This window comes from Heptranchias perlo, chromosome 15 (assembly GCF_035084215.1).
Source record: "Heptranchias perlo isolate sHepPer1 chromosome 15, sHepPer1.hap1, whole genome shotgun sequence".
Lineage (NCBI taxonomy): Eukaryota > Metazoa > Chordata > Chondrichthyes > Hexanchiformes > Hexanchidae > Heptranchias > Heptranchias perlo.
This window is the reverse complement of record NC_090339.1, coordinates 5506929-5534823: the sequence shown is the minus strand read 5'-3', so window position 1 is coordinate 5534823 and position 27895 is coordinate 5506929. Positions and strand designations below refer to the sequence as shown.

The 27895-nt window shown below is 50.0% G+C and overlaps 1 protein-coding gene across 2 annotated transcripts; it reads left to right on the top strand.

Moving 5' to 3' along the window:
• The first annotated feature begins 56 nt into the window (after positions 1-56).
• trmt2b (tRNA methyltransferase 2 homolog B) lies at positions 57-23101 on the top strand. Of its 2 annotated transcripts, XM_067996797.1 has the most exons (13): positions 57-110; positions 2563-2800; positions 4228-4282; positions 5566-5673; positions 8647-8746; positions 9150-9220; positions 9957-10103; positions 11510-11604; positions 12695-12909; positions 14052-14153; positions 15097-15216; positions 16545-16644; positions 21955-23101. In XM_067996797.1, exons 2-13 carry the CDS (start codon positions 2571-2573, stop codon positions 22079-22081), a joined length of 1470 nt encoding a protein of 489 aa, XP_067852898.1. In that variant the 5' UTR covers positions 57-110; positions 2563-2570; the 3' UTR covers positions 22082-23101. The 2 variants fall into 2 exon arrangements, with proteins under 2 accessions (XP_067852898.1, XP_067852899.1); XM_067996798.1 differs by lacking the exons at positions 57-110; positions 2563-2800 and having other exon boundaries at positions 4242-4329.
• The last annotated feature ends 4794 nt before the right edge of the window (positions 23102-27895 follow it).

The window sequence follows — 27895 nt, the reverse complement described above, 5'->3', positions numbered from 1 at the left end:
GCTGCTACCCAGAGTCCCTGGCGGGCAGAAAGGCCTCTATCGGCGGAGCGGCGGCTGCGCAAGCGCACATTGGGGGACGCGCAGGCCAGAGGCGAACTCCAGAGCGCCCGGTGAGAGCGGCAGCGGAGCGGCGGGCCCCGGGTCTTTCCCACTGGCCCGAGGGATAGGGACCGGCCTCACCCCCCCCACCGGCGGGGCGGGGCGGGGCGGGGGTTGTGATTGATTTGGGATCAGAAGGAACGTGTTTTAAAAGATGCGACCATTTAAAGGAGAGTTGCCGGCCTCTGATAGCGCCGCTGCCCGAATCCTAACTCGCACCAAGTCCCCTTCACCCATCACCCCTGTGCTCGATGACCGGCATCGGACCCCAGTCCGGGAACGCCTCGGTTTTTAAATTCTCATCCTCATGTTCAAATCCCTCCATGGCCTCGCCCCCCATCCCCCATCTCTGTACCCCCCACCCCCCATCTCTGTACCCCCCATCCCCCATCTCTGTACCCCCCATCCCCCATCTCTGTACCCCCCACCCCCCATCTCTGTACCCCCCACCCCCCATCTCTGTACCCCCCACCCCCCCCATCTCTGTACCCCCCACCCCCCATCTCTGTACCCCCCACCCCCCATCTCTGTACCCCCCATCCCCCATCTCTGTACCCCCCACCCCCCATCTCTGTACCCCCCACCCCCCATCTCTGTACCCTCCTCCAGCCCTACAATACTCTGCGCTCCTCTAATTCTGGCCTCTTGCACATCCCTGATTTTAATCACCCCCACCATTGGTGGCCGTGCCTTCAGCCGTCCAGGCCCCAAGCTCTGGAATTCCCTCCCTAAACCTCTCCACCTCTCTCTCCTTTAAGATGCTCCTTAAAACCTATCTCTTTGACCAAGCTTTTGGTCACCTATCCTAATACCTCCTTCTTTGGCTCGGTGTCAGTTTTTGTCTGAATTATGCTCCTGTGAAATGTTTTGGGATGTTTTACTATGTTACAGGCGCTATATGAATTCAGGTTGTTGTCAAGATACAGTCATCTGTATTAATGGGCACCATTGCCTGCAAGTGGCACACCATGCAGCCTGGCCCCTGCTGGTGGCTGTGCATTACTGTCATGTGCTGAAATCCATCAAATTATTATTAATTTTGGTCTGGTGATTTCAAGCACAGTTCATTCTTTGCACATGTTCTATACCAGGTTTATACTGTACCAATTGATGAAGTGTATTTTTACACTGATTTGAGAAGGCAACTGTGCCAGAAACACTGCTTTTAGATGGAGGAAGGCTGATCTGTTGCACACATCCATGGAATGCTGATGCTAGCTTCCCAACTTCTATTGAACTTTCTAAGCAGCTGATTCAAGTCAACTGAAATGGAAAGATAGTCCCGGGGCTGCCTGGAAAGTTGAAAAGGAATTGTATAAGGATCACCCTGTGCAATACTATTCCCCAACAGTAGGGTGGCCAACTCTAGTTGGATGTGTTCCTGAAGGTTTCATCACATGATCTCCAACCACCCCGCCCAGTCAAACAACCTTTTCTCCCATCTCCAATAGTTTTTTTTACAATTTATAAACAAGAGGGTTCCAAGAAACTGGAAAAAGACCACAATTTTTTTAATGCCCCTCCCTGGATTGCTCACAACAGTGTCCAGGAGATTAATCTGTAATTCCTGGTGACTCCAGGATATTCCTGGAGGGTTGGCAACCTTACCCAGAAGTCTTGCTACTTAGCAAACTTGCAATAACCGTATGCACGTGTAAAGTCATTTTAAAAAAGAAACACACCTTGTGCATGGAAAGTCATTAAAACTATATATCCAGTTTTTCTTTTTAAGAAGAATTTCTTTGTCTTTTGTGCTGAAAGGTCCAGTTGACAGTGGGCCTGGTGTGCAGGACACAACCAAGCTTGAGAACAATAGGAGAGAACACTAGATAATTCAGAAAATAATGATTGGGTAATATCAGGCTTGGCTTTAGGAAATGTGTTGATTATGGGGGTATATTATTGCCATTGTTTTACATTATAATTGTTAGTGACTGTTTTCTAAGAGTTTCAGCTTCTTGCTGGAGTGTTGCAATGTGCAAAGCAGCAGCAAAAGATGTAATTTTGGAAGGCCTTATTTCTCGGGGATATTTTCTCCCTTTCCCCGCTGGCCATTATTGATGTATAAACCTTGACCATGGGTATCGGCAGATTTTTAACTTCCTGAGGTTGGGGTAGCCCAGTGATGTCCAGTCGAGACCTGCAAGTGCACGTTTCTTGTAGGAGTCCCTGGATAGTGATCAGGAGTGAGAACCTTGGACAGTTTTCCCTTCCTGGCCCAGCAGTGCCCCTACGACTGAAATCAGCCATCTCAACTCAGACCAAGAGTCAAACCTGGGACCTTCCTGGTCTCTGTATCTCAGCTAATTACTGAATATATTTGCTCGGCCATTAGGGACCTTGGGGGTTAGATACTGATTAAATTGTTGAGTAATTTAATTTGGGAATGTTAGATGAGAAAAAGTTCCTTTTGATATGTAAAGCCGATACTTTCCTCTCATGGATCTCCCTCTTTCTCTGTAGATGTCACTATGTCAGCTGCTTATCTAAGTCGTCTGTTGCGGATTGTACCACAGCTGATTAGCTACCGGGTCCTTTGTTTCCATACCTCCCAAAGATGCTGTGGAAATGTGACCTTTGGTCAAAGCCTCGGCCCAACCACTGGAACAAAACAAGAAAATGTGAGGAAAAGTTCTGAAAAAAAGCGAAAATCGGGCAAAACTGCAAAGTTTCCCAGCACCAGCATAACTTGGGAAGAGAGGTGAGACTCTTTGTGTACTTTTCATTTAAAAACGTAATATTTTCTTCTCAGATCTTTCCTCCCTTTCTCCTTCCCTCCTCATTGTTGGATCGTTGCCCTCTGCCCTCTCCAGTGTCGCTCTGTGACCTGCCACTCATTGTTTGAGTGCTCACAGCATTGACTTGCCCACCCTCCTTATGGGAATGCAGAAAGCAGCTCTCCTCCTCTTTACACCTCCTCAAGATGACCCAACCAGGATTGGAAATTCTTTTTCGGAGCCTCACTAACATCTGATGGGATACTTGTCTGAGTTTGCGCTGCCAATGGGGAGCCCCATCGACCGGCCACCTTTATTGTGAAATTGGGGCCACGCTGCCCTTGTGTGCTTAACGGGGTGAATAATGACCGATGTGGGAGCAATGAAACACTTGCCCAATTTAAATCCAAGAGAAGGCACTGAGTGTACTTTCTGCATAAAGGAAACAAAGCCATAGTCTTACCCTCACTATCCACTGCAGTGGAACCCATATTATAGTCAACCTTAAATCCTGTTGGCCTTCCCATTCACTCTAATTGTGGAGAATTCCAATGAGCCAAACCTCTTCTCATTCATTCCAGTCATACAAAATTCCATTGGATCAAGCCTCTTTTCATTTATTATTTAATGGTCAGAAGTCCAGTGGACTGGATTTAACATTTGCCCATTGTCCCCATTGTATAGGAGTCATTACCCAAGTGTAACGTTGCCTATAAACTCCTGTTATTAGTCATTCAATTTTAATCCTCAGCCATGAATATCAACGAGGTCGTATCAAATGGAAATTAGACAGAAATTAATATTCTGGGATACAGTTTATAAGTAATTTGAGACATGACATGTGGTAAGTGTACCGTACTTGGGATGAACAGGTGACTTTGGATCTCAGGTTCCCAAATCTCTCCACCACTGGAGTTTTCCTCACCTCATGTCTGGGTCTGTTGTAGACTAATTGATAGAGATTGATTGCTATGATTCATCAACAACTCCATTATGTGACTACCAGGATGGAAGAAGGCGAATTAGATGGACCTTGGTCTGTTTATGTCTAGCGATTCCTATGTTCCTGTGTAGCAGAAGCACTAAGAAATGTATTGGTATCTGTGTGAAAGCAGTTTTATTGAGCAGTAAATTCAATTAACACCATAAAGCAGCATGCATGATTCACAACACTGGCACAAGATTGTGTTAATGAGGCAGTTATTAAATATAATCTTCATTTAGGCATAGTTTCTCTCTAAGCACAGTTGTGCCTTGAATTGGATGCTGCTGGGGGTTATTCTCAAGGTTGCTGGTTTCCCAATGTGACAGGTTCTTGTGCTGTATTTCATGCAGATCATTCAATATTTCTTGTCCAGAAGACGTTCTGTAAAAATTTCTTTCTGCACTATCTTTATTCTTTCTGTCTCAGGCTGGCTGATGCTGTGACCCCACTCTGGAGAATGAGCTATGAGGAGCAGCTGCAGGTTGGTGAAGGGGCTGAAATATCCATTTGATCACATTCGTAAGAATGGTAAGGAAACCAAGGTTCAAACACCAGGCTGGAAATTGCCAAAAAACCACTCTAGAGAGACTGTGGGTTAGAGAATGTGGGGCTACTGTATGATCTGCCTCTGACCCATGCTCCTTGCACACACAACCCTTCGCTGGGACTGTGGGATTGGTGAATTTACCCGTATGCCATTTCATAGTACGTTGCAGGAAAGGGTTGAAAATCACAGCCCGTTTGCTCTGGGCCGTAACATTCAATACCGTTTTATTTTATAGTAGCAAATTGCTTCAGAGCGTGCCGACGGCCTGCTTGTACACAGTCACTGCAGAATCTCATCACCATCTGGCTGGGACCTTCTCTGATATTGTCAATAGCCAAATTAGTGTCTGCGATAGTGACGGTGCTTTGCAGGCTAACTTTAGCTCGTTGTGGATCAGCCCAGAGCTATCAGAAAAGACTTTACAGACTGGGGCACTTTTCTCTAGAAAAGAGAAGGCTGAGGGGTGACCTGATAGAGGTTGTTAAGATTATGAAAGGGTTAGATAGTATAGACATAGAGAAGATGTTTCCACTTGTGGGGAGTCCGAAACTAGGGGGCAGAAATAGAAGGTAGTCACTAATAAATCCAATAGGGAATTCAGGAGAAACTTCTATACCCAGCAAGTGGTGAGAATGTGGAACTCGCTACCACAAGGAATAGCATAGATGCATTTAAGGGGGAATTGGATAAGTACATGAGGAAGAAAGGAATAGAAGGATATGGGGATAGGATGAGATGAAGTAGGGAGGGAGGAGGCTCAGGTGGAGCATAAACACTGGCATGGACCTGTTGGTCTGAATGGCCTATTTCTGTGCTGTAAATTCTGTGTAATTCTCTGTAAGAACAGAGGACACTAAGTGCTACTGACAGGACTTGTCTAGCGCCCCCCCCCCTGCTGCTGCCAGTGCCTTTGGTCGAAAGCCACGTGTCCACCCAACACATTAATATTTACTGGCTATCTGATAAAGGTCCTCACTGCAACAGATATAGTTTGTTTGATAACGTACTGAAATCAGTCTTGCACTTATCTTGTTCAGGGGGTTACTAGTTTTGAATGTATAGCAGCCGTGCAAAGTAAAAACTCCCAATTCAATGTCTGGCCATGTGATTTGGCAATATGGCTGCCGTGTTTCATTGACTGTGAAGTTCTTTGGGACGTCCTTAGGATGTGAAAGGTGCTATATCAATACAGCTATTTCCTTTCTCCTTCCTTCTAGGTTAAATATGAAGCTCAGAAGAGGACCCTTCAGCTTTTCACTGCCAGCCTCGCCGATTGCTCTGGGGCCAATGGCCTCTGCTGTCCGCTGCATCCAACTCTCCCCTCGGTCAGTATCTAACAGCATAGACTGAACCACTTGCCCCACGGAATTGTAGAGCAGGGAGGGGATTTTAAAAAAAAGAAGCGACATGATATATTTTAAATTATTTTATTTTCTCAACCATTTGTCAGGGCTCCTGGCACCCTAGTCCTGTTCCTTAGCAGAGTCACTGCTTTTCTGCAGAAGTAGCAAGAATAATTCTAGGTGACTTTTAATTCTCACTGCCTGTTGTAGGGGAGAAGTTAGCCTCTTCTCAGCCCCTCTCCTTGTGCCACACTGTTATCGAATCGTGGGATTGAACTCGATATTATATCGATTGGATGAGGAATCGTGAGATTGAACTTACAATATTACGCCAACTGGATGAAGAATCGTGAGATTGAACTCATGTTCTAAAGTGCTTTACAGCCAATTGAGTACTTTTTGAAGTGAAATTACTGTAATGTAGGGAATCGTAGCAGCCAATTTGCGCACAGCAAGGTCCCACAAACAGCAATGAGATAATGATCAGATAATCTGCTTTTGGTGTTGGTTGAGGGATAAATATTGGCTAGGACACTGGGAGAACTCACCTGCTTCAGGGGATGAGATCTTTTACGTCCACCTGTATAGGTTTTACATTTCATCCAATAGATGGTGCCACAAGCAATACAGCCCTCCCTCAGTAGTGCACTGAAGTGTCAGCCTAGATAACGTGCTCACCCTGGACTGGGGCTTTTGCCCACAGCCTTCTGACTCGGCATGAGTGCTTCAAATTGAGCCCAGCTGTAATTGGGAGAGGTTTTAACACTGGCTGTGCAGGGAATTTCCCCTTCGTATTTGCAGTGGAAACCGGCTGTTCCAGTGCTGGCACCTGGAGAGCAGGACTCCATGCTCGCATTTCTGCAGGCCTCCTGCAAACAAAACAAAGAAAATAAACCCTCTTTCATACAGAGTTACTCTCCAGCAGCAACCTATGAAAATAGCCAAAGCAAACTAAGAAGTCTGCTGGATATATATTTTGCAGATTTTTTAAAAAGTTCTTTTTTCCAATAAAATTTGGTAGCGGTGGATTATTGCAGAGGCCATAAATGCAAATGAGTGAAAAGTAAATTTAAAACCTATCAGGAACGATGCCTTTAATCAAATGCTGATACTGGAATTGGAATAATTTAGTTAGCAAGACAACCGATCAGAAACACAGGTTAATCAAAGTACAATTAAATATCATGACAAGAGACATAATGTATTGGGGGGATAATCTTCAATGAATAAGATGACCTTTTTGTGTTTTATTGTCCTGTTCTTCTCTTTCCTCTGATCTCTCCAGGTCCACTTAGACCACTCCCTGTAGAGTACTTGCTTAAACTGTAGGGAACCTCCAAAAACACCTACACTTGCATCAACAGCCAGAAGAAATCATCCAGCAACCACAAAAGAAATGTTTTTTGTTCTTTTTGTATGCCCCTTAAAAAGGGGTGGGTGGGTTAGGTATAAATTGTTCCTCTATTGATGACACTGGGGCAACCCATGTCATATTTATAGATCAATTACAAAAGCAAATTAAATTTCAATATTATTCTCAGTGTCTACAATGCACCAGTCGCGGAAGGCCCCGAGCGTATCGTCAGACACCTTGAGCTCCTTCTCCGGGGCCACCCGGGCACGGAGAATGCTGCAGAAGAGAGGCAGACAGCCAAAGCAACCACCCCCAGAGGCCCCGTCTAACCTGGACCTGTGGATGGCCACCTTGGCCAGGCCCAGGAGGAGGCCCTTACTTACCCCCCTCCTCACTGGGTGGCCAAAGACCAGGACATGGAACTGAAGTGCAACCAGAAGTCAAGGAGCAGCCTCTTCAATTAATGCAACCTCTCACACTCCATATGCACGTGGTACACGGACTTATCCAGGCCCCAAAAGGTACAGGCGGCCTGGGAGTCTGAAGTGGTTCAAAAGCCGGTTTGAAGAGACCGCTCTGTGCAACACTCTCCACCCCAGAGCCCCAGTGGTACAGGGGAAGGTGCCCGCGTAGAGATCCCTCCATTGGGGGCCCCCGCTGGATGGCGAGATGGCACCCGATGGGAGACGAGGGCGAGGAAGTGGAGAGTGTGCATGACATGGAGGAAATTTCCGCGAGACGGCTCTAGTTGTGAGGTGGAGTTTCCCGAGGGAGGTTTCGGGGCCTGGCACTGATGAGAAATTCCATCTGCCCAGGGTTAAGATCGGATGGGATCGCGCCACGTGCTCAAGCCTCCCCGACACACCTGGTGGAGTCAGGGCCAAGTACAGCTTTTAGCACCTTGATGGCTTTGGCCGCGTCCCAGACATAGCGCCAGGACAATGTGTCTGGTTACATAATGCCCGCTTCTCCGCCATCCAGTACGTCCCCGACTCTGGTTACCTTGGCAGCCAGGGCCCTCCGCTCCCCCAGCCCCATGTCACCGAAACTGACCATGCGGAGATGCGGGTTCCTGAGCAGTGGCTCCTGTAGGATGGACGCTGCTCCTGACGAGGAGGAACTCCGGTTGGAAGTAACCATATTCCAGACCCTGATTAGATCCTGGTAAAAGACAGGCAGCTCCTGCAAGGGCATTTGGCCGCCCGGTAACTTAATGAACAGGAGCTGCGAGTCATAATTCAGGCCTTGCATCTGGTGGCAGAAATCCGTCGCCAAAGCGCACTGTCTCGGAGGATTATGGACGTACGGGTATCGCCGCAGGGTCCGAATGTGGAAAGTCGTAACCTGGGTGCGAACCCACACCAGCGCTTGACTGCCCTCCCTAAGTGGGAGACTCAAGACCGCAGCAGCGACCCAGTGCATCCTGATTCAGAAGAAGTTGATGACACATGCAGGGGGAGGGATCAAAGTGGCCAAACAGTACCACAACTATTGTCCTGTTTGAAATGCTTGTGCTGTCCCTATAATGCATTGGGTGACTGCTGCAGATGTAAATCTGGACACCTGAGACCCGCACACTGAGCCAGTTCTTTTCTTTGCAGCCTGTTACTGTCGGATATCGCAACAAGTCAACTTTCTCTGTGAACCGAGGGCCTGATGGCAATCCCAAAACAGTTGGGCATTACATCGGAACCGGTAAAGGTGAGCAGAGAACCTGCTGTGTTTGGCAAATGTTTTCGTTTGGCCTCACCCCTCCCTATCTCTGTAATCTCCTCCAGCCCTACAACCCTCCGATCTCTGCGCTCCTCCAATTCTGGCCTCTTGTGCATCCCCGATTTTCCTCACTCCACCATTGGCGGCCGTGCCTTCAGCTGCCTAGGCCCTAAGCCCTGGAGTTCCCGCCTCTCTACCTCTCTCTCCTCCTTTAAGTCACTCCCTAAAACCTACCTCTTTGACCAAGCTTTTGGTCACCTGTCCTAATATCCCTTTATGTGGCTCGGTGTCAATTTTTGTCTGATTATACTCCTGTGATGTGCCTTGGGACGTTTTACTGCGTTAAGGGCGTTGTATAAATGCAAGTTGTTGTTGTTTCTACTCCTTGCAGGGAGAAATATAATTTGTACCCACGTGGATCACCTGGTGAACATGTCTGAGAAACACAAGCAAGCAGCCAGAGTAAGTCAAGTTCACATGACAACGCTGGGTCACTTTTCATTGGAGAACAGACTGTGAGTGAGGTGGGATTCTGAAGCTGGAGTTGGCCATTTGTAGTTGCCCATTAATCCAAAGGATAGCTGAGGCAGAAAGATCCCACGTTCAATCCCTGTTGTGCAATGAGTAAACTGACTGTAGCCAGAGTGATGGTGCAATTGGCCTCAGTGACCCTGGATTAAGGAGAGGGGTAAAGTGGACAGGGTTTCTGCTATCACAGGACTCCTATTAGTAAATGGATGAGTGGCTGTCAAGCGAGGACCTGATGCTGCCTGCAGTTGAGCGGCTCGGTGACGTTTGCCGTCGAGGCTCACGCATGGCGTAGGTACTGGAGGCCCCTGCCCCTGTGGAGCTGTAACCCAACAAGAAGGCAACTCCTTCAAGAATAGGGAGAGTAATTTGAGCTAAAGGAATAAAAACAAAATGCTGGAAAAGCTCAGTAAGTGAGGCAGCATCTGTTGAGAAAGTAACAGTATTAACATCTAAGGTCGAAAGGCCTTTGATCTGAAACGTTAACTCTGTTTCTTTCTCCACAGATGCTGCCTCACTTGCTGAGCTTCTCCAGCACTTTTTGTTTTTATTTCAGATTTCCAGCATCCGCAGCATTTTGCTTTTGATTGAGCTAAAGGAAACCTGGTTAGAAAAAGTTTGTTGTTTTCATTTGTTTGCATTCTTTGTCCCCCTTGGCCCTCTTGAACAGAGTTACGAGCAGTTCATCCGACATTCTCCACTGGATCCCTGCATCCTGTTTCATGAAGGAGGGCACTGGCGGGAAATCACAGTCCGCACCAATAGGAGGGGAGATACCATGGCCATCGTCTACTTCCATCCTCAGGACCTGGCGAAGGTACTGCTGAGTCAATTTGTTTTCGATTAGAGAGTAAGACCAGTTGAATTGGTTGAATCTAACCATTTGCACGTTTTACACATTGCTAACATATTGCAGACTCCCTTATGCACCAGAATGTAATTGCCCAGGTACAGTTTTGCACCACCAAGCTACATCCAGCAGACGCTGCTGTAAGAGATCGTCTTCTAACACCCTGTGACTTCCAGAGCCCGCTTGCACTTGGGGTGCTATTCCTTCCCCATGAAGAGAATAAAGACAGAACTTGCATTTATATAGCACCTTTTATGACCTCAGGATATCCTAAAGCGCTTTACAGCCAATTAAGTAGTTTTGAAGTGTAGTCACTTGTTTTTGTAGGAAACACGGCAGCCAATTTGCACACAACAAGGTGCCACAAACAGCCATGTGATAAATGATCAGATCATCTGTTTTAGTGATAATGGTTCAGGGCTAAATATTGGCCAGGACAGCAGGTAAACTACCCTGCTTTTCTTTGGATAGTGCCATGGGAGTGTTTACCAACTGAGCGGGCAGACGGGGCCTCGGTTTAACATCTCATCTGAAAGGTGGCACCTCCAATAGTGCAGCACCCCCTCGGTACTGCACTGAAGTGTCAGCCTGGATGATGAGCTCAAGACCTGGAGTGGTGCTTGAACCCCTGACCTTCTGACTCAGAGGTGGGAGTGCTACCCACTGAGCCAAGGCTGACTAGTCTGTATCTCTGCCTGAGGCATTTCCCACTGGACGGTAAAAGCCTTTTATTGAAATCTTTTCACTGCTGATGTGATTCATGTTAGACTTATATTAAATTTTTTCTGCCATTTAGCCCTGGAGGTAAGTTTAACTTTACTTCAAGTTGGCCTCAGCACGGCTCATGAACTAACTATTCCCCCCAACACACCCTTGATTTATACAAAACTGTCACAGGAGCATTAAGCCCACAGAAAGATATGTCCCTCAGTCTTTTTGCTCTCTCTGCAGTCTGTTTGACCCAAAGCTTCCCTCCACTTTGCCTTTATCCTTAAAAGCTGTGCCAAACATTCCTTTATACAAGGTACTCCCAACCAGGACTTGAAGTCTTGATCTCCTTTTTTGTATATTAAAATCTGCCTGACAGTGAAGTTGGATGACTGAGAGCTGAAAGGGGAGGATATGGTGTTCTCATTAGCTTATTCATTAAGCAGTTATGACAGAATTTGATAAAGACCTGCAGTGATGTGATGCAGTTGGTATTGCAACAAGCAGTGCCGCAGTGATTTTTTGCATTACCGCGGTGAGCTTATTACCTTAGCTGTGCCATTGGGGAGGGAGTGCTGGGTTGAGGAGGAAGAAGGAGAAAGGTTGAGGAGAAAATAGTTATGTAGACTGTTCTTATAGAATTTTATTAATGTTTGATTTTACAGGAGGAAATTAGCAAACATCAGAAATGGCTGTTGGAGTATTTTACCGTTGGACCAGGAGCTGCGTGTGAACTAACCTCTCTCTACTTTCAGGAGAGGTACTTGTTCTTCTCTCTTAACCTTGCTGATGGTGACGAGCAGCTTGTTCTCGATGTTGTTTGATGTTTGACAGGATTAGAGTTGCAACCCATCAGTAAACAGATTTTCTGGGTTAACTTTCCGTTCAGACATCTGGCTGCAAGAGGGTCACAAGTGAAATCCACCCATTTCTGAGTGGACGCAGGCCCATCAGAGCCACTCAGCACAAATATAGCTTTAGGTTGCCAAATCTTGCTAGAATGGGCCACCAGAACAGTTGGTGTGGAAGGTGGAGGTGTTGCATTAACTCAGGAGGGGGCACCCAACCATTCCTAGATTTACAGAATTGTCCTGGAGCAAAGATTTGGTTTCAAAAGTTGGCTAAATATCTGTTTATGAATGAAACTAAAGATTACATGGACGAGGGCAGATAGAACTGATCAGATACCATAAGGAACTTGATAATCATGTACTGCTGACATTGTGGGTGAGTTACTGTGGAATGAACTGGGCTGAACTGTAAATGTGGGTAGTGAAGTTGGGTTAATATTCTGCGGTTTTGCTCGATTGCTACTGGAGAGTGGGGAACAAACTTAATTACGTTTTATCTTCTGGGAGGTTCTTCAGTGATAGCTGCACCTTCAGAAAACGGAGTGGGTTTGGATAGAGTCCATGATGAAAGAAAGAACCTTTCACGTCCTCAGGATGTCCTAATGGGTTTCTCAGTCAATAAAGTACTTTTGAAGTATAGTCACTGTTGCAATGTAACAGCAGCCAATTTGCACTCAGCAAGGTCCTGCAAACAACAATGAAAAATTCTGTTTTAATGATGTTGTTTGAGGGATAAATATTGGCCAGGACACTAGGGAGAACTCCCTTACTGTTCTTCAAATAGTGCCATGGGATCTTTTGCATCCACCTGAGAGGTCAGATGGGGCCTCAGTTCTATGTCTTATTCAAAAGACAGTACCCCTGACAGGCAAGTTGTCTATGATCTGTGGAGGTAATGAGTTTGGTGGGTCCCACAGCCATTATTAATCAGTACCTCCTTGTTCTCTAATGTCCTGATACGGTTGGACTGTCTGTAACGGTGTGTGTTTTCACTGACAGTACGATGACCCGCTGTCTCCACGAGGAGTCACCCTATCAGCTCCTCTTCGGAGTACCCTATATCTTCGAGGAAGTCATGGGTCTGAAGTTCCGAATCTCTCCAGATGCCTTCTTCCAGGTCAACTCTGAAGGAGCAGAGGTCCTATATCAGACTGTTCATGACCTAATCAGAGCAGATGGTGACTCTATAGTTCTCGATGTCTGCTGTGGTACAGGTATGTGGGATTATAGTGCGAGTCAAGAATGTTGGAAGATGATGGAAAAGTACTGTAGATGTTTTTCCTGTTTGTTTAAGATGGCTTACCAGCTCTGATTAGGAAAGCATGGTGGCTCTTCAGGGACAATAATACTCCTTCTTTGACCTACCAAGGAGTGTGATTGATCCGTATGGAAGTCATGATCAGTTTCTTTCTCCTCTGACCCTTAGACAACGAGGCCAAAAATAATGAATCTGACCCTCTAGGGACCAACATGTTGTATGATTCCCACTGGCCAAATCCAGCCTCAGCAATTGTTTCATCTTGAATGTCCAATACCTGTTTGCCTCTCAATATTCCCTGTTCTTTCTTTCTAGTGCCTCCCTCCTTGGTGGCGGTTCCACAAGTACAAACAGCCCTCTGGTACCTCACCCAAGTAGTCACGCTCCATAATTAAGTCTGAGCAATGAGCGTTAGCGCGATCTTTGGTGGGGCCACCGCAGCCAAACCTGATCGTGTGCTCGCCCAGGATTCACACCCCACACCCCACCCCACATCACACACAGTCCAGCACAGGGCACAGGATAGTGACCAGGAGCAAGGATCCTGGATGATACTTCTTTCCTGTATCCCAGGGACACTGAGACCAATTGTACCGCCTCTGCCTCCGGCCCAGCTGCTCTGCAGAGGCCAGGGATCCAAAAGTGGGACCTTGCGATCTGTACAGTTTAGTGCTGCATCACTCAGTGCATTTGCCCACTAAGACTTGAGATGCACTTTAGAATTATTCAGATTGTAACTGATTCCCAAAACCTGTTTACACAGTATGGTAAACTGCTTTCTTTATCAATCAGTTGAGGGTGTTCATCAAAAGTTATAACTCAGTAAAAACCAATCAGAACCATCTAAATGAATCCAAAACATAAAGTTTTTAGACTGTCTCTGGGGTATTTTCTTCTTCCCCGGGTTGTCCCACATCACCAACGTTCCTGAGTGAGAGGCCGACTTCCTTCTGACTCCGTTTGAAGCAGGAGTCTAAGACAAAGATACCAAAATGTCGTGAGCCTGGCACTGAGCATTGTGCTGGAGGAGAAAAGTGGGTGCAAAATATTATAGAAAGGTGGAATGGTAATTACCGAAGGCCTGGTTTTATTTTGCAGGAGCCATTGGCTTGACTGTGTGCCAAGGAGCAGCGAGGGTGATAGGAATCGAGCTTATTGATCAGGCTGTGGAGGATGCTCGGTGCAACGCCGCGCTCAATGGTATGTTACAGGTGGCACAGTATCACGATTCATTACGTGTAATTCCTGCTTTCTTTTATTGCAAGAATTTGAACGAGAATGAGCTGAAGCATGGGTTCCTCGAGTTGACAGGGTCTCCAGTACCTCGCCTAAGTAACCATTCTTGATGCATGAGTGTAGACAACGAGTGTTGGCAAGCTGTTGAGGGTGTTCATCAAAAGTTATAACTTGTGAAGGATGTGAAAGCCAAGGCCAATCATTGTCCTCCCCTGACACCCACACACACATGCACTGGGAGCACTGGATAATCATCAGGAGCAGAGACTCCAAAGGATTTCTGTCTCCTCCCCTCCTCCTCCCCCAGCCTAGGAGCATTGAGTCTACATTCTATCCTTGCTGAATTCCTACTGGAAGTTTACATCAGTCCTATCCCTTAAAGAGACCATCATATCATTGCATCACAAGCCCTCCTCCTTTATGTCGTCTCTCCCTGGTTTCCTTCTTTAAGGTTTGCTTAACCATTTGTGTTATTAAACTCCACTTAGTTCCTGATCTCGTTTGAGCTCTGTCGGAGAAACAGGGACTAGGTACTTTGTCTCAGGAAGAGAGAAAGTTGGTGCGAGAGCTGTCCCTGGGCCTGGTTTGCAGACCTCATGGCGCTCAACTGCTGGAGGACGAGACCTTTGAACCATTGGCTGCCCATCCTCGGCTGCAGTCAGCACATGACTGAAGAGGAAATAGAGAGATTTAATAGTCCCTACAAATACAACCAATCAGTGGCCACTCTGGATTTATACAGTGAAAGTGGCTTTGAAAGGCACAACTTACCCATCTCTACACCATTGGCACTGCTAATCTGAAATAATCATTGACACTGGAGTCAGACCTTAGCCCATGAGTGTTACCTGGGGCTGGAGTGAACGTGCCTTTAAGTGTCCTGTGCTTTCCTCATTCCCTCTTGCAGGTATTGATAACTGCGAGTTCCACAGCGGTAAAGCAGAGGTAATTTTACCACAGTTGCTGCCCTCTCTGGAAGATACTAAGTCCCTCGTCGCTGTTGTGAATCCAGCTCGCGCCGGACTGCGTAAGAAACATAGCTTTTTAATTAAAGCATCGGTTTATTTCATCATCTGTCTGTCTCATTTGTGAAGCAAGATGACATCAAGATTGTTAAATGTACACCCATCCCTGCTTTGTGGTAACAGTGTGTTGTTAGCTCCATTGCCATGTGCCAGTTCTGTGTGGCACAGTGTGTCTGAGATCTTGGGCCCTGTGCCTTGGACCAATGCTGTGTGGCACAGTGTGTCTGAGATCTTGGGCCCTGTGCCATGTATTAGCTCTGTGTGGCACAGTGTGTCAGAGATCTTGGGCCCTGTGTCTTGGACCAGTGCTATGTGGCACGGTTTATCAGAGATCTTGTGCTGAGCACCAACACCTGATTGCTATTCCTAAAAATAAGTTGGATTTGTACAGAGGTAAGCTTATTTTTCTCTGGATGGGGAGAGAGGGTCTTTCCATTGCCTGTCAACAAAAGGAGAGGCATTGCAGTCTGTCCCAGTGTCTACTGGCACTGCCCATTCTCTGAGCAGCAGTGCTGGCACTGGAAGGGGTGAGATAGGAATTGAAGTGTTACTGTACTTCAGTAGGACAGGCACGGGGCTGACAGCAGGCCACCACATTGAATGAAGATTTTTATTCATCTCGGGATGTGGGCGTCACTAGCAAGGCCAGAATTTATTGCCCATCCCTAGTTGCACTTGAGAATTTGGTGGTGAGCCGCCTTCTTGAACCGCTGTAGTTCATGTGGTGAAGGTGCTCCCAATGCTGTTAGGTAGGGAGTTCCAGGATTTTGACCCAGCGACGGTGAAGGAACGGCGATAAATGTTAATTCAGGATGGTGTTTGGCTCGGAGGGGAACTTGGAGGTGGTGGTGTTCCTGTGCACCTGCTGCCCTTGTCCTTCTAGGTGGTAGAGGTCATGGGTATGGGAAATGCTGTTGAAGAAGCCTTGGTGAGTTGCTGCAGTGCATCCTGTGGATAGTCCACACTGCAGCCACGGTGCAGCGGCGGTGGAGGGAGTGGATGTTTAAGGTGGTCGATGGGCTGCTGATTGCTTTGTCCTGAATTATGTCGAGCTTCTTGAGGGTTATGCATGTCATAGGAGGGGAATTTAAAAAATAACAAAAGCAAACAGAAATATAGTTAGACATTTCCATTGTTCCTATCCAGTATCAAAGCAAAGAGGGAGTTATCTTTTAACAAGGGACTCTTATTTGAGGGTTGGGTGGGTTCAGAGTGATCAGCTTTACTAATAGTGTGACTGAATAGCTACAGCCAGGCTAAGGCGAGCAGGAGAGCTTGGTAACTCATTTAACTACTGACGTTGGGGTGTGTCTGCTTTTTGTGTTTTCAGACTACAGAGTGGTGCGAGCTATTCGTAACTGTGAGCAGATCCGGAGGCTCCTGTACGTCTCCTGCAAACCAGAGGGGGAAGCAATGAGAAACTTTGTTGAGTAGGTAGCATTGGTGAATGCTCAAGAGAGTCATTTCACTGCTGGAAACATCCAGAGATTCCCATTCAATTCAATACACTTGGAAGTTTGACATAGAGCCTCACCATCTGAACCAGATGTGGGGTTGGGATATTACCTCCTCAAGTTAGAGAGGGGAAAATTCAGCCCGGGTTCCCCCCACACCTAGTCAGCAGTGGCGGAGCTAGGATTGGCTGACTTGGAGGTGGGGGGTGGGTGCGTTTGTCAAACTCACAATTTGGCCAACTTGGCAGAAAGGAGACGGAACTAGAGAACGGTGATTTACCTAGGCCGAGCTGGGAACGGCACAGACTTGCTGGCCGAACCTAGAGGTCGAAGACGGGTAACAGAGGTTCCTGGGAGTGGAATGGTGGCGGATTGTGACCCCCCCATTTCTCAGTCACTGCTACTTACTGTCTGCGCTTGGAATGACCATTTGTTTGGGCGTGGGACGAGAACAGGATGGTGATGACTTTGATCACCTTCACCATCAGGTAGCCTTCCAACACTCGCTCCCTGGGCTGATTCACGAAGGTGTTGGATGCCTGCTGGCCCCAGTCAAACGGTACCCCGGTTCGAGTCCGCTGTCTGGGACCGTTACCCCGGTTCGAGTCCGCTGTCGGGGACCGTTACCCCGGTTCGAGTCCGCTGTCGGGGACCGTTACCCCGGTTCGAGTCCGCTGTCGGGGACCGTTACCCCGGTTCGAGTCCTCTGTCGGGGACCCGTACCCCGGTTCGAGTCCTCTGTCGGGGACCCGTACCCCGGTTCGAGTCCTCTGTCGGGGACCCGTACCCCGGTTCGAGTCCTCTGTCGGGGACCCGTACCCCGGTTCGAGTCCTCTGTCGGGGACCCGTACCCCGGTTCGAGTCCTCTGTCGGGGACCCGTACCCCGGTTCGAGTCCGCTGTCTGGGACCGTTACCCCGGTTCGAGTCCGCTGTCGGGGACCGTTACCCCGGTTCGAGTCCGCTGTCGGGGACCGTTACCCCGGTTCGAGTCCGCTGTCGGGGACCGTTACCCCGGTTCGAGTCCGCTGTCGGGGACCCGTACCCCGGTTCGAGTCCTCTGTCGGGGACCCGTACCCCGGTTCGAGTCCTCTGTCGGGGACCCGTACCCCGGTTCGAGTCCTCTGTCGGGGACCCGTACCCCGGTTCGAGTCCGCTGTCGGGGACCCGTACCCCGGTTCGAGTCCTCTGTCGGGGACCCGTACCCCGGTTCGAGTCCGCTGTCGGGGACCCGTACCCCGGTTCGAGTCCTCTGTCGGGGACCCGTACCCCGGTTCGAGTCCTCTGTCGGGGACCCGTACCCCGGTTCGAGTCCTCTGTCGGGGACCCGTACCCCGGTTCGAGTCCTCTGTCGGGGACCCGTACCCCGGTTCGAGTCCTCTGTCGGGGACCCGTACCCCGGTTCGAGTCCTCTGTCGGGGACCCGTACCCCGGTTCGAGTCCTCTGTCGGGGACCCGTACCCCGGTTCGAGTCCTCTGTCGGGGACCCGTACCCCGGTTCGAGTCCTCTGTCGGGGACCCGTACCCCGGTTCGAGTCCGCTGTCGGGGACCCGTACCCCGGTTCGAGTCCTCTGTCGGGGACCCGTACCCCGGTTCGAGTCCGCTGTCGGGGACCCGTACCCCGGTTCGAGTCCTCTGTCGGGGACCCGTACCCCGGTTCGAGTCCGCTGTCGGGGACCCGTACCCCGGTTCGAGTCCTCTGTCGGGGACCCGTACCCCGGTTCGAGTCCTCTGTCGGGGACCCGTACCCCGGTTCGAGTCCTCTGTCGGGGACCCGTACCCCGGTTCGAGTCCTCTGTCGGGGACCCGTACCCCGGGTCGAGTCCGCTGTCGGAGACCCGTACCCCGGTTCGAGTCCTCTGTCGGGGACCCGTACCCCGGTTCGAGTCCTCTGTCGGGGACCCGTACCCCGGTTCGAGTCCGCTGTCGGGGACCCGTACCCCGGTTCGAGTCCGCTGTCGGAGACCCGTACCCCGGTTTGAGTCCTCTGTCGGGGACCCGTACCCCGGTTCGAGTCCTCTGTCGGGGACCCGTACCCCGGTTCGAGTCCGCTGTCGGGGACCCGTACCCCGGTTCGAGTCCTCTGTCGGGGACCCGTACCCCGGTTCGAGTCCTCTGTCGGGGACCCGTACCCCGGTTCGAGTCCGCTGTCGGGGACCCGTACCCCGGTTCGAGTCCGCTGTCGGGGACCCGTACCCCGGTTCGAGTCCGCTGTCGGGGACCCGTACCCCGGTTCGAGTCCTCTGTCGGGGACCCGTACCCCGGTTCGAGTCCGCTGTCGGAGACCCGTACCCCGGTTCGAGTCCGCTGTCGGGGACCGTTACCCCGGTTCGAGTCCTCTGTCGGGGACCCGTACCCCGGTTCGAGTCCTCTGTCGGGGACCCGTACCCCGGTTCGAGTCCGCTGTCGGGGACCCGTACCCCGGTTCGAGTCCTCTGTCGGGGACCCGTACCCCGGTTCGAGTCCTCTGTCGGGGACCCGTACCCCGGTTCGAGTCCTCTGTCGGGGACCCGTACCCCGGTTCGAGTCCGCTGTCGGGGACCCGTACCCCGGTTCGAGTCCTCTGTCGGGGACCCGTACCCCGGTTCGAGTCCGCTGTCGGGGACCCGTACCCCGGTTCGAGTCCTCTGTCGGGGACCCGTACCCCGGTTCGAGTCCTCTGTCGGGGACCCGTACCCCGGTTCGAGTCCTCTGTCGGGGACCCGTACCCCGGTTCGAGTCCTCTGTCGGGGACCCGTACCCCGGTTCGAGTCCTCTGTCGGGGACCCGTACCCCGGTTCGAGTCCTCTGTCGGGGACCCGTACCCCGGTTCGAGTCCTCTGTCGGGGACCCGTACCCCGGTTCGAGTCCTCTGTCGGGGACCCGTACCCCGGTTCGAGTCCTCTGTCGGGGACCCGTACCCCGGTTCGAGTCCGCTGTCGGGGACCCGTACCCCGGTTCGAGTCCTCTGTCGGGGACCCGTACCCCGGTTCGAGTCCGCTGTCGGGGACCCGTACCCCGGTTCGAGTCCTCTGTCGGGGACCCGTACCCCGGTTCGAGTCCGCTGTCGGGGACCCGTACCCCGGTTCGAGTCCTCTGTCGGGGACCCGTACCCCGGTTCGAGTCCTCTGTCGGGGACCCGTACCCCGGTTCGAGTCCTCTGTCGGGGACCCGTACCCCGGTTCGAGTCCTCTGTCGGGGACCCGTACCCCGGGTCGAGTCCGCTGTCGGAGACCCGTACCCCGGTTCGAGTCCTCTGTCGGGGACCCGTACCCCGGTTCGAGTCCTCTGTCGGGGACCCGTACCCCGGTTCGAGTCCGCTGTCGGGGACCCGTACCCCGGTTCGAGTCCTCTGTCGGAGACCCGTACCCCGGTTCGAGTCCTCTGTCGGGGACCCGTACCCCGGTTCGAGTCCTCTGTCGGGGACCCGTACCCCGGTTCGAGTCCGCTGTCGGGGACCCGTACCCCGGTTCGAGTCCTCTGTCGGGGACCCGTACCCCGGTTCGAGTCCTCTGTCGGGGACCCGTACCCCGGTTCGAGTCCGCTGTCGGGGACCCGTACCCCGGTTCGAGTCCGCTGTCGGGGACCCGTACCCCGGTTCGAGTCCGCTGTCGGGGACCCGTACCCCGGTTCGAGTCCTCTGTCGGGGACCCGTACCCCGGTTCGAGTCCGCTGTCGGAGACCCGTACCCCGGTTCGAGTCCTCTGTCGGGGACCCGTACCCCGGTTCGAGTCCTCTGTCGGGGACCAGTACCCCGGTTCGAGTCCTCTGTCGGGGACCCGTACCCCGGTTCGAGTCCTCTGTCGGAGACCCGTACCCCGGTTCGAGTCCTCTGTCGGGGACCCGTACCCCGGTTCGAGTCCTCTGTCGGGGACCCGTACCCCGGTTCGAGTCCTCTGTCGGGGACCCGTACCCCGGTTCGAGTCCTCTGTCGGGGACCCGTACCCCGGTTCGAGTCCTCTGTCGGGGACCCGTACCCCGGTTCGAGTCCTCTGTCGGGGACCCGTACCCCGGTTCGAGTCCGCTGTCGGGGACCCGTACCCCGGTTCGAGTCCGCTGTCGGAGACCCGTACCCCGGTTCGAGTCCTCTGTCGGGGACCCGTACCCCGGTTCGAGTCCTCTGTCGGGGACCCGTACCCCGGTTCGAGTCCTCTGTCGGGGACCCGTACCCCGGTTCGAGTCCTCTGTCGGGGACCCGTACCCCGGTTCGAGTCCTCTGTCGGGGACCCGTACCCCGGTTCGAGTCCTCTGTCGGGGACCCGTACCCCGGTTCGAGTCCTCTGTCGGGGGGACCCGTACCCCGGTTCGAGTCCTCTGTCGGGGACCCGTACCCCGGTTCGAGTCCGCTGTCGGGGACCCGTACCCCGGTTCGAGTCCGCTGTCGGAGACCCGTACCCCGGTTCGAGTCCTCTGTCGGGGACCCGTACCCCGGTTCGAGTCCTCTGTCGGGAACCCGTACCCCGGTTCGAGTCCTCTGTCGGGGACCCGTACCCCGGTTCGAGTCCTCTGTCGGGGACCCGTACCCCGGTTCGAGTCCTCTGTCGGAGACCCGTACCCCGGTTCGAGTCCGCTGTCGGAGACCCGTACCCCGGTTCGAATCCACACCTTCCGAAGAGGAGGGGAGAAAATTTTTAAAAAAGCTCAGCCAATTAGAAGGAAAGACCTGTACTCTGGGTTAATGACATTAGAATAGTTGCACTGACTATTACACTAAGCACGAGTAAATAACATTTTCCAAGCCCATACCATATTTGTGCCGATTTAGGTCATCTCAACCATGGCAGCTATAAGGGCCTCGGTGCCCTTTGTTTCATAGTCGTTATCCAGCAACCTTTGCTGTGAAGTGTGTGCACATGTGTGTGCGGACAGGTCTGGCCTTGGCTTCGATTACCCTTCACCCTGGCGGTTAAATGTGCTGCTGGTGCTCAATGTTGAGGATCACAGGTGAATAATGTTCACTTGGGCAAGGTAGCTGTGGCCAACTAGTGCCTGTAGAACCTCAGACTCTATGACAAGGAGTCCACGGCTTCAGGAGAAGAAGGGGAGGTGAGAATGTGTCTGCGGGAAACAGATCTGTTTATTACTTGAAATTATAAACTGCCCATAGACAAAACAGGTCCATCTGAGAAATTCAGTAATCCATACCAGCAGAAGCGGCGAATTGAAAAACAGTCACACAAGTTCAAAGATTACAGTAGTCAGGTTTTCTAACTTGATCAGACCCGCTGGGCATTTCCAGCCGATATAACACAGTCCCAGTTGAACGATAAGTTATATCAGTAATTTATCGAGTTCCCTCTTCTTTCAGACTGTGCTGCCCACCTGACCAGCAGAAGAAGCTGTTTGGTGATCCCTTTGCTCCCATGCTCGCGGTACCTGTGGACATGTTCCCGCACACCTCTCACTGCGAGCTCGTGCTGCTATTTGAGAGATAACTCAACGACCACACCTTGACTGCAGCGACCGCGGATTTACAATTACCAGTCGCAGTGCAACATTCTTGCTGAAGTTACAGTTGCTGATCGCAGGTCGCTGCACATCAAATTTGCATTATGGAGTGTGTTTTGGAATGGCATCCTGGGCAGCCGGATCATGATAGTTCCTCCATTTTGGGTGTGGATTAATAATATGCTCAGGGACATTGTACCAACATTGCATTTTATATCTTCTATGAACGGTAATCTATTTTATTGCCAATTTTCACACCGCCCTTTTGAAGATGGGTACAGTTCCATGGGTGCTGGATGTCCATTGGTGCATTGCCCATTGATTGCCTGATACGGAAATATATTAATTGCAATTCAAATTTATTAAACTTAATTCAGTTATATACAAATTTCCCAGCAAGGAGAAATGAACCAATCAAATTGTTCTTGAAAACTCTTTTGCCTGCTATTTTTATTTTCCCTTAACCTGGTGAGAAATGGCTAAAAAAATAAATACATTAAACAAGTGACCTATTTTACAGTAACAGGATTAAACCTACCTGTAAGCCGCAATGTTCCCAGGCTTCGTCCGTGGACTCACTAACATCAAATAATTATTTTAATGCAGTCCCTTACCAGAATTTCCATCTGTGGGTATGGCAATTCTCATCGTGTGCAACTCGGCCGATTTAAATGTGCGCATCAGAGATACTGGGACATGACCAATTGAAGTAGACTGCTTCAATTATGTCAATGTCTAGATGCTAGAAATTTTAAACTAAATTATTGGACAATTTTAATCTCTATTGCCCCATGCATTAGTCTTTTCTTGATGGAAAGTTTGCTCTTTTTTGAGTTATTTTTATATCTAACGTTTTCCGTCGGGACTCTTAGCTGCTGTGGGTATGGTGGTGTAGTGGTTGTGTTACTGGACTAATAATCCAGAGAATGTGAGTTGAAATCGTACTGTGGTAATTTGAATTCAATTTTTTTTTAATATCTGGAAATAAAAAATTGGTATCAGCAAAAGTGACCATGAAACTGTCAGATTGTCGTAAAAACTCAACTGGTTCAATAATGTTCTCTAGGGAGGAAGAACCTGCTGTCCTTACCTGGTCTGGCCTATATGTGACTCCAGTCCCACAGCAATGTGGTTGATTCTTAACTACCCCCGGAAGTGACCCAGCTCGATTGTCAGGGCAACTAGAGATGGGCAATAAATGCCGGCCTTTCCAGCGACGCCCACAGCCCGAGAATGAACGAATGAAAGAAAAACGGCTGTGTACAAAGTGGTAAGCATGGACATTACTGGTTAGGTTCCGACGCTGGATGCTTCAGATGAGGAAGAATTATTCAAGAGGCCCCATCAAATGCAGATGCAACAATACCTGAGGTGGTCTTTCTGCATCCCTTACTACCCTGGGATCTCTATTATAAACCCCTGCATGTGTATCTGAACATGTTAGAGGAGGCCTCTCTTCACTGCCTCCATTTCACAATAGCTGCCACAGAGTTGTACTACCAGCTGCGAGGGGACCTGCAGACAACATCTAGAACAGCTCTTCCTGTAGAGGTGTCGCCAAAGCATGAAGTTTTCACATATCTGGAACCCTCCAAGCTACTGCAGGAGGCATCCACCATACCAGCCTGTCTGTAGTATACATTGATATCAAATAAATAAAGACTTGCATTTCTGTAGTGCCTTTTATGACCTCAGGATGTCCCAAAGCACTTTACAGCCAATGACGCTGATGTTCAATGACTTCTGAAGTGTATTCACTTCACTGCACTGAAGTGTTAGGCTAGATTTTGTGCTCGTGTTTCTGGAGTTGGACTTGAACGCACAAACCATTCTGACTCAGAGGCAGACAGTGCTACCACTGAGCCACAGCTGAAGTGGATATCAAATACTTGAAAGATGCTATGTTTACAAAAAGCAACAGCACCTCTACTTTCCCTATGGAAAGGAAGCAACAGACAGGATGCTGAGCTTTCACAGGGTGATGGGCTTCCCTAAGACATTGCCAATGGCACCCATGTGGGCATTAGGGTTTCTCACCCTACATTCACAGAAACAGTTTCTGGGTCTCACAGTTGGCTGCAAATAAATGCATAAGGGAGGTGAGGGATGAGTTGTTTGCCAGGGCTGAGAGGTATATAAACTTCCCCTCAGATGACAATAGCCAGAATGAGCAGGCACTTGTATTCGTGTCTCTGGCTGACTTCCCACAGCTACAGGGTGCCACTGACTGCACACGTGGCAATCTGAGCACCACAAGATCAACCAGGAGCATTCGTCAAATGCAAGGGATTTCATTCCATCAATGATCAGCTGGTGTGCAACCACAAGGAAAGGTTCTTGCAGGTCAGCACCAGATTCCCTGGGAGCTGCAATGATGCTTTCATCCTGCGGGAGTCCGACATCCCCGACCTGTTAGTAACTGGGACTAGCCTTAAGGGGTAGCTGCTAGGAGACAACGGATACCCCTTGAAACCTGGCTGATGACACCTCTGAGGAACCCCACCAATGCACCCCAAGAGCGCTACAATGACAGCTGTATGACAACCAGATGTGTCATCAAACAAGCCATCAGCATGCTGAAGTTGCGCATCAGGTGCCTAGACAGTTCCAAAGGCTCCCTTCGGTACTCGCCAGCGAGGGTCTCCAGGATAATCGTGGTGTGCTACATTCTGCACAACATAGCGCAGCAGCGAGGATTAGAGGTGGAGGAGGAACAAGCCGCTCAGCACTCTTCATCTGAGGAGGAAGATGGGGCGCCCAACGCCAGAGCAGCCAATCACATTGCTGTTCGAGATGCTAGGGATGCACTAATAGCTCGAAGGTTCAGTTAGTCACTCACACTGGATCAAAGTAACTATCACATCCCCACTTGCACAAGCAGTCCTGTAACCATCTATCCACGCATTGCACATGCACCAATTCGTCTCAGTCAATTCCACGTCAATTCATTATCTAGAGTGCGTTGAGATGTTATATAAATGTAAGTATTAAGCAGACATGTCTTCACATTCAGCACCAAACAAATTAAAAGCACAGTTGGTACTCGCCATGCAAGAATAGGGAACATGGGAAAGTGGTGCAAAGTAATAGATTTAATGTGACTTAATAAATTAAAAATATTAACAAATTTTCATAAAACACCTCGGTGAACTACAAAGTCTTTCTCTCTCTAACATTTCTACTTGGTGCAATTCCTGTGGCTTCAGGAGAGGTAGTGGCAGGCTGCTCGCAGCCAATGACCTCTGGGTTTTGAAGCCTGAGAGGGGCCTGCCAAAGACTGCTCCACCTGCACCTGTGGAGGGCAACAGTTGAGATGTGCAAACGCTTTGAGAGAAGTTTGCACTTTCATCTCCCTTTCGCCATCGTCCCACTCCTGGGCCAGCGACACTTCACTCCCGCTTCACTGCGGGAGAGTAGCTTGGAGCAGATCAGTGATGCCTTGAAAGTCCGTGTCTAATCTGTCTGTCATCCTGTGTAAGGTGGTAGACGCGTTGGCGTTCATAGTTTGCAGGGCTGCTGTCAGGGCCTGCAGGGACTGATTAGTGCACCGTGATTCAAGTTCCATGGAGGAGGCCATTCTCTCAATGGAAGACATCATCGCAATGGCTTACGACATCAAACCGCAAATGTTGGAGCTGGACTGCTCCATCCCCTGTGCCACTGTGGAAAGTGTGCCTGGCAGGACTGCCAGTTCCTCGCACAGTTGCTGCTGAGACTCCAGCATTCTCCTTTTAATTGATGGCCCCCTGGGTTCGGCACCTCTGTCCAGCTGAGCAGAGCTTGGCGAGGAGGGCGCCCTCCCCCATGGACTCTCCACAGCTGGCCCTGCCACCACTCTGCTCGTGCTCACTTATGAACTCTGATTCATCTGGTGACATCGCACCTAACTCTCTAACAGGGCCCACCGATGTGCTAGCATCTGCCCTGGTGCCTGGTAAGCATATGTCATGTGTCGGTGCACCCTGAGTAAGAATGAGCTCTCCTGAGGAATCCTCGCCTGCGAATGTCAGGGGCTGCTGTTCTTTGCATCATGGCCGTGGAGGAGAGAAGAGATGGATATGATTTAGTCATGGGAATGTACAAATGTTGAAATTCACATGCTTACGGTGATCATATTTTATTAGGTGCTGAAGTAAAGTCAAGATGACTAGTCTTGTAGAAGATGTGGGTCTGAGAGATTAATTCTGTCACCCTGCAGCAATGAACTATCAGTCTCGCCATCTCCGATGCTCAGGGAAGCTGATACGCTGCTATTCTTCAAAGCCTCCTGTTCCGCATTGGTGAGCTCCACGATCTGTGGTAGTCCATCTCCAGTCCTCTCCCTCTATTTTGCTGTCTCTTCTGCAAGGGGCACGACAGACCTATGAGTGGCTGTAAGGCATGTGCTCATCCAATGGATGCAGTGTATTTGGTGAGGGTAACAATCGGGCAGATGCATCACGAATGGCACTGGCATGCATTTGATGAACGTGTTGACGGTGCCCTTTGAGGATGTGTGCTGAGAATCGGGGGAGCTGAATGAGGTGTTATCAGATCACATGAGGATTGGGGTGAGTGGCAATGGTGGATGGAGGAAGGGGAGGTGATGAAATGCATTGAAACAAAACAGTGGGTGCTGTTGAAACTTAAGCGGGTGTGAGGATTGATGTGATGAAGTATGCTTAACAAGACAGAGTGAGAGGGGGTGCACTACAGAATGTAGGTGAATCTGCAGCTTTGCTTACCTTTCCTGACCTGGTTAGGTTATTAAAACGCTTCCTGCACTGGATCCAAGTCCTCATAATAATGTTGCTGCTCACTTCTTGGGCCACCTCCAGTCACGCCTTTTTTGTTGCGGCTGCAGGTTTTTTTTTACCGTTGCTAGGAAACAGGTCCTTTCTGGCCCTTACTGCACCCAACAGTATGTCCAGAGATGCCTCGTTGAATCTGGGCACAGCATTTGCCTGCCTTACTTTAATTTTTCTGCTTCTACTTAACTGAACCCCAAACACAATCCACAAAACTCGAAACCTCCTCCACCGTTGCATCTCTGAACTGGGCCTTTAAATAGTCGAGGTGAAATCGCGACATGCGGGACCTCGTCACGCCCACTCACGCACGGTGGCGACACGAAACCTGGATGTAAAATGATAATGAGGTACCTTGGTTGAAATCGGACAGTCCCACGCATCCCACGATCTTGCGCGCTTGGCACCCGCTATTGGCCCCCTCGTTTTGATCCTGTCTGTGCGTTAATATCAGAGCCAAAGAGAGGGAAAGAAAGATTGGATTAAGAGAGAGAAAAATGAAACAGGAAAAGCAAGTCTTTTTAAAAAAAAATTTAAATTTGACATTTTTAAAATCTCCAACAACAATTCACTACCTGAAGGAATGAGACGCCACACTTAATTGTTCACTTTCTGGGCCAGAGGGTTTGATTGGCAATCATTAACAATCATCCCATCGTTAAAAGGGTACTAACAATATTAATTACAAGACTTAACTTTCTGTGGTGAGTTTAATGGACAATTAATGTGCAAATGCAACAACTTCATGAAGCTCACGGGGAGGTTAAGGGCGAGATGCTGTTTTCACAAAGCTAACGGTGGAGCGGTGCAAATCGGCCAGCAACTTGTAATTCGCAATTCACAGGATATGTAGGGGGTGGTGGTGTGTGTCAGCTTCACCTCTGACTTCTGAGCGGTCCGAATCACTCCCACTCCCTGGGTTCTAGACCTTGGACTTATTTGGGGGTTGTGACAAAGTGCAGCAGACAACTGGTTTTGGTGCAAGAAACTTTGACCTTTATTCAAGAGAGGAAA

What these genes read in the sequence shown, in the direction of transcription:
- trmt2b (XM_067996797.1), top strand. Translation starts at nt 2,571, where the DNA reads ATGTCAGCTGCTTATCTAAGTCGTCTGTTGCGGATTGTACCACAGCTG. An exon ending in GTGCAACGCCGCGCTCAATG is followed by an intron (nt 14,154 to 15,096) that starts GTATGTTACAGG and finishes TCCCTCTTGCAG; the next exon opens with GTATTGATAACTGCGAGTTC. An exon ending in TCCAGCTCGCGCCGGACTGC is followed by an intron (nt 15,217 to 16,544) that starts GTAAGAAACATA and finishes TTGTGTTTTCAG; the next exon opens with ACTACAGAGTGGTGCGAGCT.